The sequence below is a fragment of the Canis lupus genome, chromosome 11 (assembly GCF_048164855.1).
Source record: "Canis lupus baileyi chromosome 11, mCanLup2.hap1, whole genome shotgun sequence".
In the NCBI taxonomy this organism is placed as follows: Eukaryota; Metazoa; Chordata; class Mammalia; order Carnivora; family Canidae; genus Canis; species Canis lupus.
Window position 1 is genome coordinate 72,027,073 of NC_132848.1, and position 13,282 is coordinate 72,040,354.

General features: G+C 55.9%; 1 protein-coding gene across 1 annotated transcript; it reads right to left on the minus strand.

The window, feature by feature from the left end:
* Positions 1-1,081: 1,081 nt before the first annotated feature.
* CLEC4F (C-type lectin domain family 4 member F) lies at positions 1,082-10,273 on the minus strand. Its single transcript, XM_072768743.1, has 7 exons — positions 10,144-10,273; positions 9,329-9,445; positions 8,932-9,039; positions 5,695-6,813; positions 3,107-3,258; positions 2,199-2,317; positions 1,082-1,510 (listed from the first exon to the last, which is right to left on the minus strand). Exons 1-7 carry the CDS (start codon positions 10,247-10,249, stop codon positions 1,360-1,362), a joined length of 1,872 nt encoding a protein of 623 aa, XP_072624844.1. The 5' UTR covers positions 10,250-10,273; the 3' UTR covers positions 1,082-1,359.
* Between the last annotated feature and the right edge of the window lie 3,009 nt (positions 10,274-13,282).

The window sequence follows — 13,282 nt, forward strand, 5'->3', positions numbered from 1 at the left end:
TGCAGGGAGCCTGCTTCTGTCTCTGCCTCTCTCTCTCTCTGTGCCTCTCATGAATGAATAAATAAAATCTTTTTAAAAAAAAAAGGAAAACCCTAAGACAAAGAATAGAAATACATAAAAAGAAAACAATAAGCCTATCCGTAAATACCTACATTGCCACAGCTAAAAAATACCAAGGAGATTCAGGAAATCAGATCCAGTAACATATGTAAGTCTAAGAAAAAAACAAAACTGTAAACGTACTAGAATACAGCGAAATGTTATCTCAGTCCTGCGGTAGGGGAGGAGTTTCTAAGACTGAAGAAAAGCTAAGAAGCCATAAAATAAAATGCCAAAGAAGAGCCAAAAGGGAAACAAACGAGTTAAAGTCCTGTTCAGCCACAGGTACCACAGCAGGTAGGACCGGTGGCCACTTCTGGTCCCGGTGGAGCAACGGGACTAGTCCTTTTGCCGTCAGCAATGGGAACACTGGACAAAATTCATGAAACCTTTGATGAAACAATTGCTTTCAGACATCGAACAACTGAAATCCGAGTTCCCGAGTGGGGAAGCAGACAGCTTGAGCCTCCAGTTGCCTGGGATTCTTCGTGGAGGCCCTTTCCATATCCCAGTGCAGGAGGAGCGGCCACGCGGGCTGAGCTCCCCAGGATCCGGAGCTGCCAGGTTTTGGGGAGGAGCACGGAGGGGAGGGAGTTGTGCAGGCCGGGGCCCCAGAAGCCTGCCCTGGGCTCCTGGGCTGTGAGTCTGTGGGGCTCCGGGGATTCTCATCCTACACTCCAGTCCCTGGAAGGGGGAAGGGCCCCAAGAAGACGCCAAAGCCAAAGAGAGAGAGCACCCGAGGTTTGCAGCCGGGAAATGAGGGGGGCTACCACAGGACGAAGCTGCGCGGAGTGGCTCCAGGGCCTTATCGGGTACCCGGGATGCCCTCACCCCTGCAGCCGGGGAGCCTCCGCGGCTCTTCCCCGGGCCAGCCAGACTCAGAAACCCGGTTCACGCTCAGGAGGGACATCGAGGAAGGAGAAGCGCGCCGGGAGGCGGGGAGAGGGTGCGGCGGCCCTCGCCAGACGAGCCGGAGCCCTCGTGCACTACTCAGTGTTTATTGGGGAGCCGCCGTCTCAGGCCCACGCTGGCAGCTGAGGGGGACGCGGGGGCACAGCAAGCCCTTGGCCTGGAGGAGCCCTGGGGCCCCCCGGGTCACGCGACGTTAGCGGGTGTGCAGGGCTAAATGAAAGGGCGAGCAGGGGACACAGAGGGCCGAACGGGGAGCCCCGGGGAGCGGGCTGGGCGCAGCGGTCTCCACAGGGCATGGGGGGGGGGCCCAGGGCTGGCAGTGGCCGCGGCTCTCCCTCCTGGCCCGTCTCAGGCCACGCGTTGGCCGGTGGGCTTCTTGCACACCCAGTGATAGGGGGTGTCGCAGAGCATGTCGTTCCACTTGTGCTGCATGTGGACGCAGTCCTCCGTCCGGCCGTCCTCGTGCTGCCAGTTGTCTGGCTGATGGCTGCCCCAAAACCTGGAAGTAAGAGGGCTTGGCTCGGCCAGACGAAGAAAGGGCCCCTTTCCCCGACCATAGCATAAGGAGCCGGGGTGATACGGGTCCCTTGTCTCGTGGAAGCCCTGGGTGGGGACGCAGCCGGGCCAAGGGAGCCCAAGGGTGGCCCCACCGAGGTGGTCTGTGGTTACCGGGGGTCAAGGGATGGGAGGGTGTCTGAAGCTGAGTCACCCCCCACCCCGAGGCAGGGCCTTCGAAGGGCTTAGGAGGGAAAGAGCAGGGGGCCGGGGGCTCAGGGCAGCGAAGCGTCCGCCTTCGGCTCGGATCATGATCTCAGGGTCCCGGGATCGAGTCCCACATCGGGCTCCTGCTCAGCGGAGGGTCTGCTTCGCCCTCCGCCTCCGCCCCCTCCCCGCTCGTGCTCACTCTCTGTATCTCCCTCAAGTGAATAAATAAAATCTTAAAAAAAAAAAAAAGGACAGGCAAACAACAAAACAGCAATGAAAACACAGGAAGACCCGCTGATAGGCTGCCTGCCGGCCCCAGGCTCATCCCGCCCTGAGGCCCCTCCGTGGAGGCGTCCACGCGAGGACCACGATCACGCCGCCGCACACGCACGGCCGCCCGCGCGGACCCACGGTGTGCCCCCAGCACAGCGCAGCGGCGTGTAGACGGCCGGGCCCGAGTCCTGGGTCGCTGCCAGACTCACGCCGGGCTCCGGCCAGCGCTGAACGGTGTCCCGTCTGCCCAGCGCCAGACGCCCTCGTGGCCCCCGTCCGTGAGGCCGATCCAGTGGTGGGACGTGCTCGTGAACCGCGTCAGAAAGGCCTGTGATAAAGGGCGAGGCCGTGAGACACGGGCCAGGAGCCGATCCCCAGCCCCGTGGAGGGGAGCTCGCTGTCCCCTCCCTGGCGCGGCGTGAGGCCCGCCACCCTGCAGGCCCTGGGGTCCGTCCCCTCAGCCAGGCCCAGCCTCCCCACGGGGCCCTGAGGACGGCTTCACTGGACAGCACTGACCCGGCCGCGGCCCAGAAGCATTTTATTTGAAAAAACATCGCATGTCCTTCGACAGACGTACGAGGAGGGTCTCCGGAGAACCACAGCGGGGGCAGCTCCAGAGATGGACCAAACAGCTTAGGGCCTAGAGAACTCTGGCAGGGCCGTCGGCAGAGGGCCCCGGGGCCCACAGCTACGCTGCCTTTGCTGGTCCTCAAACTCTGTGTCTGGCTGTCCCAAGGGGCTGGGTCCCCTGCTCCTGGGCCTTCCACGGCCACTGCCTTAACGGATATCACATCAGGACTGACACCCGAGCAGAAGCTAAAGGGAGAGGGGGGAAGGGAGGGAAGGATGCTCCCAACACACCAAGGACAGTCCCCAGTGCCCTCCCTCCCTGTGGGCACCTACGGGCCTCTGGGTGCCTCCCTCATTCTCGAGGACAGCAAGGTCGGCTGTCAGTCCTTGTACCTCTAGAGCAAGATGCCCCTGGGACCTGAGTCACCGGGAGTCCCCTGAGTGAAGTGAGGCTCGCAGGCCTTGCCCCACCCACCAGGAGGGGAGGAAAGCCAAGCCCCAAAGCCCCCCCCCACCTGCCTGCCGCACCCCGAAGCTGCATGCTGACCTGCTCCTCCTCTGACGTCACTGAGGCCAGGTGGGCTCCCTGCGACACACAGAAGCGCTCTGCCTCGTGCCAGGACTTCTTGACGTGAGAGAAGTAGTACAAGCTGGCGCCATGGGCCTCCCAGCCTTGCAGGATCAGGTGAAGAAGCTGATCTGGAGCGGACATGACGCCAGTCGGTCGGTCGGTCGGGGAAGCCAGGAGCTCCGCCACCTCTCCCCAGACAGGCGCCGGCACGGTGCTTAGGCCCAGGGCCCCAGAGGTGCCGCGGGGAGGCTGCACCCCCAGCCCCAGCCCAGTACCTCCGTCCCCAGCCAGACACCGGGCTGCACCCCGGGGTGCCCTGATGGCCTCGCTGCCATCACTGCGCAGCCCCCTGCACCTCACACCCCCTCCTTGCCCCTCCCTAAGAGGCAGTACCCCCCCTGCTGCACCCTCACCCCTGCACCTCCCCTCCTCTCCCTTATCTAAGAGGCGGCACCGCCCTCCCGCTGCACCCCCACTCCCTTCACTCAACTCCATCCCCCGCAGCTGCCCACACCAGCACCGACTCCGGCCTGCTCTATCTGACCCCCCAATTTCAAGCTCTGAAAGCTCATCCCGTGAGCACAAGCCTCTATCACTCTCAGCTCGTCCCTCCCTCCCCACTACAATACCCTGTTTAAAACATTTTTTATTTAAACTCACTTAATTGACTTATAATGTATTACTCATTTCAGAGGTGGACTCATGCAGCAAGTGTAGACGGGCACCTGGTGGCTCAGTTGGTTGAGCCTCCAACTCCTGGTTTCAGCTCTGATCTCAGGAGCATGAGATCGAGCCCCACCTCAGGCCCTGTGCTCAGTCTCTCCCTGTCCCTCTGCCCCACCCCTGCTCCCTCTCTCTCTCTCAAATAAAGAAGTCTTCTTAAAAATGTAGAAATGTTCATGGATATACAAGTGGTTATTTTCTCATCATTTTCTTTTTCAATCTCTGCACATTGTCTATTGTTAATATGGAGTTTTTACGATGTAAATAACAATGATATGTGTATTTTAATCCCTCCCTCTGCCATGCCATGCCCCACCTCAGCCTCATCACGCTCCTCTCATTCACACCCTGCTGAGGGTGCTCTGCCCCCAGGGCCCACCCTACTCCCCACAGGAACTTCATTCCCAATGACTTATTAATTGCCCAGAGTTAGTGGGCGCATATGGGTTATTTTACGTGAGCTCATTCACCAGCACTAGCCACCTCCTTCTCAAAATTCTCTCCTTCCGTAGCCTCCCCAACTGCACACCCCCTGGTTCTCCTTCTGCCTCTAAGACTGCCTACCTGGATAGTGTCCTCAAAAAACACCGCTTTCCCTTCTTGCCACCTGAAGGTTGACTTCCTGTTTCTGCCCTCAGCTTTCTTCCCATAAAGCAATATGTCTCCTGCACAACCCCCCACTCCCACTGCCACAACCAGAACCAACGAACCCAGGGCTCCCCCAGCTGTGTCTGTAGCCAGCGCCCATCCCCTACACCCCAAACAGCCTCCAGATGATGGCCACTTGAATATCCCCAAAGCACCTCAGGCTCCGCATGTCCAAATCTCACTGTTCTCCCTTCTTTTCTCCCCTCTCAGTATGGAGACCCATCTGGTCAGCCTTCTTGAAGCCCTCCAATAGACCCTCATCTCCTAAAGGATAAAACCCAAACTCAGAGGCCTTCCACATCCATCTGGTGTCTCTCCAAGTCTACCTAGCTTTCTAGCATAGTGATTTTCAAAATACAATCATGAACCCATTCATGGGAAGTATCAAGGTGTGGTGTTTTTTATTAAAGAATAGATTATAAAATATCAGAGTGGTAAAAACTTTGGCTTTTGAAATGTGTGTGTGCGTGTGTGTGAGACACGTAATCATATCGGGTCACAATATAAATGAGTTGTGGGTTTCTATTCAAAACAGTTTGAAAGCCACCATTCTGGCCCCTGCCTGCTATCCTCTCAGCCTGCACCTCATCATCACCTGCCCTCTTGGCCACAGTCCAGTCACACTGAACAGCTGGAAGTTTCCTGAACCTCATGGTTTCATATTTCATGCCTGTGTACCTGCCACCCTCTTACCCTACTTGTTTGGCAAACACCTACTAGTCCTTCAGGACTCAGTTCTTCTCCACAAAGCATCTTTTGATCCTGCCTCCCCCAAAACCTTTCTCCCCCACTCCAAAGATCCCTTTTCTCTATCAGAGGACGTCAACCTCGGAAGGTCCTTTCTCTCCCTTCTTTTTGCTTCCCGAACCCCCGCCCCGCCCCGAGTTCTTAGACCTGCCCCTTATAGAACATGTCTTACGCCTCCCTGCATGCCTCCCACACATCATTTGTTTCTCGAGTGCTGTTTTGTCACTCTGGCCAAATGACAAGCCATTTGAGAGCAGGGATGACTGCCTTATGCCACTTCCACCACTGCCTAGGCACGCTGAGCCTATTCGGGCGACTTCAGCCCTTCTCCAGAACCCACCCTCCTTCCCGGGGGGGATGCATGAAGTAAGTGAAAGGCTGAAGGGACAGAAGACTGTGCCCACCCAGAGGCCACCTCCCTGGCCATGCTCTCCCATCCCACTTACTTTGGGTCCTCTGTAGCTGCTCCTGGGAACCAAAGGCCTCACGGATTGTCTCCAGGCCATTCTGCTTCTCCTGGATTTTCTTAATTAGCGTTTTAGTGTTCTCTAAATCCCACTTTAACTGCTGGTTCTCGGCATTGGCCTTCTGCAGATTGCTCTCTAACATCTGGGTCTTGGAAACTAACGATGCAGCAGCTTCCACTCTTTGTTTTAGGGTCTGTATCTCACTGCTGGCATTTTTCAGACAACTGCTTAACACCTGAATCTTGGGATCTAAGGCATTGGCATTTTCAAGCTCTGTTTTTAATAATTGGATCTGAGCATCTGTCCGCTCCAGATGGTTGCTTGTTACCTGGGTCTGGGCAGTGACTGTTTCCAAATCTCTTTTTAACAAGAGAATCTCATCCCCAGTCCTTTTGAAATGACCTCTTAATAACTGAATCTCCGAGCTGGTGTTGTCTAAACTGCCTCTTAGAAAAGTCTGGGTCTGGGAGTTTAAAGCATTGGCATTTTGCACGCTTCCCTTGACCCTCTGGATCTCAGCATTGGCTCCTTCCAAACTGCTTCTTAAAACCCGGTTTTCAGCCCTTAAATCATCAACACTAGCCAGTTGGCCTCTCAAAACATGAATCTGAGCATTAGCATCCTTTAAACTACTGTTTGCCCACTGGGCCTGGGCATTTGCCATTTTCAGCCCTGCCTTCAATATTGCAATTTCAGTGTTGGCATTTCCTAAGCCTCCACTCAGCATGTGGAGACCAATGCTGGCATTTTCTAAACTGTTTTTTAAGAAACTATGGGTCTGGGAATTTAAAGCATTTGCATTTTCCAGATCTCCTTTTAGCTTCTGGATCTCCGCACTGGCCCCCTCCATTGAACTCCTCAACATCTGGGTCTGGAAACTCAAGGTATTGGCATCCTGTAGAATGCCTTTTACCATCTGGATGTCAGCGCTGGCATCTTCCAGATGCCCACTGAGCACCTGGATCTGAGAACTGACATTGTCCACTCTGCAAGTCAACATCCAGATCTCCGTGCTCCAGGTGTTGGAATTCTCCACATGGCTTTTAAACATCTGGATAGTCTCTTGCAACTCTGCCAGCCCGTCAGAGCGGTGGGGATCTGGAGGGAGGAAACGGAGAAGGCAGCCACAGAGGCCTATTACACAGGTAAGCATTCGTTATATGGGCCAACTAAAGTGTTGTTACATTTTCTAAGGGAAACGTCTAAGGCACAGCCCCAAGTGCTCAAGCAGCCTCCTGCTCACTGCGGCCACCCAGACCCTGGAAATGGCCACCGGAGATTTTGAGCCAAAAAATAAAATAAATAAAGGTTTACTTAACTGTCATGAACTGAGGGATGGAAGGATTGAAATACCTGCCTCCTGTAAACTAGCTCCCACTAGAGTCATGCTGGTCAGGCTTGTTATTTTGCCATAGTAATTGAACTTGAAGGTAATTTATTACATCATTGAAAGCGACTGGAGTAGAACTCCACTGACATTTCACCATTAAATAGGCCATTGTGAAAAAAAAATCAGGTGTGAATAAAGCCCACGTTTAGTGCTCCCCTATAGTCGTACACCAAGCACGAGGCCTCTTGATTCACCACCGTCACTTCCTGAGGACCGTGTAGACCACAAACGGAGTTTTCTGATCACAAAGTCCAGAAAGTAAACCAAATAGGTCCCTGCAGAGGAAGCACTGAGCTCAGTCCACACCCAGGGCTGTGGTGGAGGCCCTCCAGGTGACCCCAGACCCTGGAGCGAAAGGGCCTTCTAAAGGGCTGGCACATCCTGTGTCACATAGAGCAAGGGGCCTGACACAGTCGCTTGAGGATGGAGACCTGAGTGAAAGCCCTGGTCACTAGGGTCGTTCAGGGAACTGGTAGCTCCTTTCACCTGCCTGACTGTCCCCCTGAGACCCACCGCAGCTGCTGCGGGTCCGCCTAGCACCCTTTGCTCACCTCACAAGCTGAGACCTTAACATGGACATTTATGGTCTAAGACTCTTGATTCCAGCCTTCCCTCAGGGATGGGGAGAAGAACCTAAGTAGGCAGGGACCCTTTCTGGAAGATTCCTGCCCCATTCTTCATGCCCTACCTAAGTAAACGTATGAGGTCTCAGCCCCTATGCTGAGGTAAGGCCAGGTGGGGCCAGGTGGCCCTTGAAGATAAATCCAAATACTCTGTCTTGTAGAGATAGACAAATACATCAGTGGAACAGAATAAAGAATCCAGAAATAGACTCACAGATAAATGGACAACTGATTTTCAACAAAGACACAAAAGTAATTCATGATAATCTTTTCAACAAATGGCGCTGCAACAACTGTTATATCCACAGGTAAAATAAAAATTAACTTTAGGCTTCACACCATCATATAAAGCTTAACTCAAAATTTAATTATAGACCGAAATGTAAAAACCAAGAAGTCTAAAACTTCCTGGAGGAAACGTAGGTAAAGTCTTTGTGACCTTGGGATAGGTTTCCAGTGTGGAACTAATAGTACAATCCATAAAAGAAAAAGAAAAAGATAAATTAGACTTTATTTAGATTTAAATCTTGTTCAGAGAAGGAAAAGACAAACCATTAACTGAGAGAAAATATTTGCAGATTACATGCTGATAAAGGGCCAAAAAGTGTACATAGCACAGGATCCCTTTTATATAAAACTCCAGAAAAAGCCTACTAATCTCTGTTACTGCAGGTAGATAGGTGGTGGACTGGGGATGAAGAGAGGAGGGGAGAGGGAAGGAGGACAAAGGGCACGAGTAAACTCTACGGGGCGGGTGACGAATATGCTCCTATTTACCTTTTTTTTTTTTTTTAAAGTTAATTTATTTTTTATTGGTGTTCAATTTACTAACATACAGAATAACCCCCAGTGCCCGTCACCCATTCACTCCCACCCCCCCGCCCTCCTCCCCTTCTACCACCCCTAGTTCGTTTCCCAGAGTTAGCAGTCTTTACGCTCCTATTTACCTTGACTGCGTGAGGCTTTCACGTGTACGCAGGAGTCAAAGCTCATCACAGTGTATTAAATACTGTACTTTATTAGGTACCGGGGACACCTCAATAAGGCTGTTTTTTATTTTTCATTTATTTATTTTTTTAATAAGGCTGTTTTTTAAAAAAAGGTTGTATCTTCTTGTGAGAAAACTGGAACCCGTGCAGGGACAAAGGAGGCGCCAGGGAGAGGCTCCCGCCGCCCGCCCGGCCCTACCGCCCTTGCACTCACCGTGCGGCCCCGCGGGGAGCTGCTCGGCCGCGGCCTTGTCTCCCGGAGTCGGAGTCGAGGCTTGAAACTGCTGAAAGGGCACGGGCGGGGATCCTGGCTTCTGCAGGACTGAGACACCCATCGCTGGGTCAGCATCCCCGCACGAGGGCTGCGGAAGAGGCCGCCCCAGCCCGGGTCAGGGCTGCAGACGGGGCGATGGCCCCTTCAGACTTCACTCCCGGCTCTCTGCTCTTGGGAGACTCCCCTTGGACGGGGCCTTGGCGGAGTCCCAGGTAAGATCTGGGTCAGGCCTGGGGCCCCAGGGAGCCTGTATGCAGAGGGTATGCGACTAGCGCGCGGGGGCCCTTTGCAGGAAGACAGAGAGAGTCAGTGGGGTTCAGGTCACCTAGGAGCTTACCCACAACAACGAGAGCCACCAGCGAGGAGACAAGAGTCACAGCCATAACTGCCACGGTGGTCTGAGCGAGCCTTAGCTTCCTGGGGGCCGCGGGACCCCCCGCCGCCGAGTCCAGCCCTGCGAGAGAAGCCAGCGTCCGCCCCAGAGCGGGTGCACAGGGCCAGCCCTCGGGCTCAGTGCCCTGGCCTGTCTGGTGCGGATGAGAACTCCGGCCACGCTTACCGCGGAGATGGGGAGTAAAGCACGTGGCGTGGTGGCAGCACAAGGGCAGTGGAGGTCACAGAACCCAGAGGAGGGTGCGGAGGGTGAAGAGGGTGCGGGGACAGGGTGGCAAGGAGGGCAAGGGCAGGGAGTTTGCAATGAAGACGGAAGGGGGGACGCGGGAGGGACAGAGCAGGGGCCTGACCTCTGAGCCCCGGGCCTGGGCTTGCCCACGAACCGTGACCAGAGCAGGACTCCCGGCCCTTTGGCTGAGGGGGGTCCCGGGAGCCCCCAGGTTTGCAGTCGTCTGTGCAGAAGTGGGGCTTGCCTGCAGGTGCCACCTGAACGGGGGGCCACCTCGTGGGATGGAGCCCTTACCCTACGGGGTCCGTGCTGATCCCCAGGGAAAGGGTCTGGGGAGGCCTCACGCAGAGACTGGGGGTGCACCAGGCTCTCCGCCCCCACCGGATTCACCTTCAGCCCCTGCCTATGATTCTGGACGCTGGGCCGGGGAGGGGCCGAGCCCTGCCTGCCGGGGGCTGGCGGAGATGCAGAGGGCTGGGGGCCAAGCACACCGCCCCGATGAGGATGCGCTGACTCCCCGGTTCTCTCACCTGGGGGGCGCAGGGACACCCTCTGGCTGCCTGTGCAGAAGTGCACCCTGTCACCACCCATCTCTCCCTTGGCCTCCGGCGCTGCTCCCCACCACGCACCCCCCATGGGCAGGCTGTGCGGTGCGCCCGGGGCAGGGAAGTGAGGCTGTGGCACCCCGGACTTATACGCCCCGGACTTAGGGCCTCCCCCGCGCTGACTCTGCAGAAGGGTCCTGTCCTTCCGGGTCCCCAGGCGCCAGTCAGCCCCGGTCCTGGCCCCACTCCCTCGTCATCAGCTCAGCACAGCCCCGAAGCCAGCCTCAGCCCCGGGGCACAAACACTTCAGCAGCCACTCGGGAGGCGGTGGGGTCCTCCTCAGCACTGCAGAAAGACGTCTGTGTGACCCGTGCCCGACTCTTAACCACAGCCCCAGACGCTCTCAAGTTAACAGGAGGTCAGGTCGGGGGGAGCCAGGTCAGCGTAGCAGGAATCTGCAGACCAAAGGAAGGGCTTGCTAGGACCTAGCATCATCACCTGTAACAGTGAGCATAGTGTTTTCCTGGGTTCTTTGAGTCATTCTAGTGAATTTTCAAAGCCGAGGGGGGCTCATGGGAGCCCCCAGATTTGCGGTTGGCTGTGCAGAAGTGTGGGATGCCTGGAGACCCCACCCGCAGGTGCCATCTGCAGTGGGGGCGATCTCGTGGGCTTGGGCTCCTAACCTAGGGGGTCTGTGCTAACTCCAAAAGTCATTGTGAGATTTGACTTGACGCGTAGACCACACAGTTGATGTCAGAGAAGTGACTGACATCAGAAACCAGCAAACAGGCCCCAACTTGATACAGTTTAGCCCCCCTAGCTGCTTGGATCCACGCGCCCTTCCGTTGATCCACTTTGGGACTAACTAAAAAGAAACTGAGGGGTAAGCCACCGAGCTACTTTGCAGTGAGTAACTTCCCTGCTTCGGGGCGGTGGGGGGGAGGTCCGTGCTGCTTGTGGGCTTGGGCTTAGAAGACAGGGAAGTGAGGTGTCCTGGTGGAGCCATGTGAGCCCAGAGTCCCCAGCCCCCAAGGGGGTAAACAGATGAACGGAATCAATACTTCCCCGGTGGGGGGGGTGTGCCTGGGGGCTCAGCAGTGGAGCATCTGCCTTGGCTCAGGTCATGACCCTGGAGCCCCGCATCAGGTGGATGCCACCGTCAACTCAGCCAGCAACCATCTGAGTGCACAGCTGACTGTGCAGGAAGGGGGTGGTTGCCTACACCCGGGCCATGACGCCACGGCAGTGGTGTGTGTGCGTGTGTGTGTGCGTGTGTGTGAGCGTACGGTGAGCACCCATTGGCCTGCTACCTCCTGTCCGTTGAAATCTGACCCGAGACGAAAGGACGCAGGAGGAACGTGAAGGCACCCATTTCTGGAGCAGTCAGCAGCCCTGCCGGACGCCCCAGGAAGTCCAGCGAGCCCCTTCACCTCTGGGAAGAGGCCCTGGGGTAGCAGAAGGAAAGCAGGAGCCTGCCTTGGTTTCCATTTCCCCACACTGGGGAAGGGCCGAGGCCAGGCCCACCCAGGAACTGCCTCCTCCCGGGGCCTCAGAACTGAGGGAGCCTGTAAAGCAGAACTGGAAGGGCAGCCTGGGCCGGGCGAGGACACGGTCCCACAGAGGTGGTGGCCTCATGCGTGACCAGTGGGGCTCCCGATCCTGCCCTACTTCTCTGTCCTCGTCCTCCTCCCAGTCACAGGCTCTCTGCTCTTCTTTGTGCTGCAAGAACACCGTCTGCCGGCAGCAAACACCCGAGGTGGCCACAGCCTTGCCAAGAGGCTCCGTTCTCCGGACATGTTAGACGTGACTACCAGAGCCACCCGTCCGCTGGCACCTCTTGCACACTGGCTTCTCCTGACCTACGGAAGGGCTCAGGGCCACACCCCTAGAGGCTCAGACCCCTGGTGCAGAAGCTTCTCAGTCACCCATGTCAACCCTAATGGCACGGGGTGGCCAGCTGTCCTCCAGGACGTAGCTAGATCCCGCAGTTTGGGTGGAAGGGGGAGGCCTGCAGCCTGCACGCTGGGCCTCAGCAGCTGAGAGCTCGGTCTCGGGTCAGCTCCCCGGCATCCCTCTCCGGGCCTTCGTCTTGAGAACCACCCTGCCCTCCTGCTCAGTCTGTCCAGTAGAGGGGAGGCCAAGCCATACCCAACCCCCAGCCCCAGGAAGGAGCTCACGGCTGGATCAGCGTAATCCAGCCCCCCGATGCCCATTCTTGCTTCAGGCCGGGGCACTTGAGCCAATGCTGGACTTCTGTGGGAACCGTCGGAAAAGGGACTTTGCTCCTCCAAAGCTGCAAAGCTGTGAGGTTGTAGGCCTGGAACTGCTGAGGTGGCTCTGGGGAGGGTGGTCCCGGCCCTCCCGCTGGGCTCGATGGGCACGAGGGGCCGGAGACAGGCACCTTTGGGGCATGACGTGAGCGGCCAGCTGCACAAAGGGTCCCAACTCTGCGTCCCACAGCAGGTCCAACAACAGTGACAGTCCCTCCCGTCGCAGCCCCAGAGCCCTGTCTCACCCGCTTTCACCCGGTTCGTCTCCTAACTGTTCCCCTGCCCCCAGTCTTGCCCCCATCAAGTCTTGTCACCACACGATGGGCGTAATGATCTTTAAAAACATCAGGGCAGCCCGGGGTCCTCCAGTGGTTAGTGCTGCCTTCAGCCCAGGGCATGACCCCGGGGTCCTGGGATCGAGTCCCACGTCGGGCTCCCTGCATGGAGCCTGCTTCTCCCTCTGCCTGTGTCTCTGCCTCTCTCTCTGGGTCTCTCATGAATAAATAAATAAAATTTAAATAAATAAATAAATAAATAAATAAATAAATAAATAAATAAAATTAAAACATCAGGTATCCACATACACTTACCTAGCTCCCCCAGCCAAGAGGAAGCAACAACACCCCAGCTGCAGTGGCCACACATAGTGCTCAGACCTTGGTTTCTAATATCATTATAAAAAAACTGGTCACAGGTCCGGGAAGGATGCACAAAAAATAAAGAAGAAAAAGAAAGAGAAAGAAAGAAAGAAAGAAAAAAAGAAAGAAAGAAAGAAAGAAAGAAAGAAAGAAAGAAAGAAAGAAAAAGAAAGAAAGAAAGAAAGAAAGAAAGAAAGAAAGAAAGAAAGAAAGAAA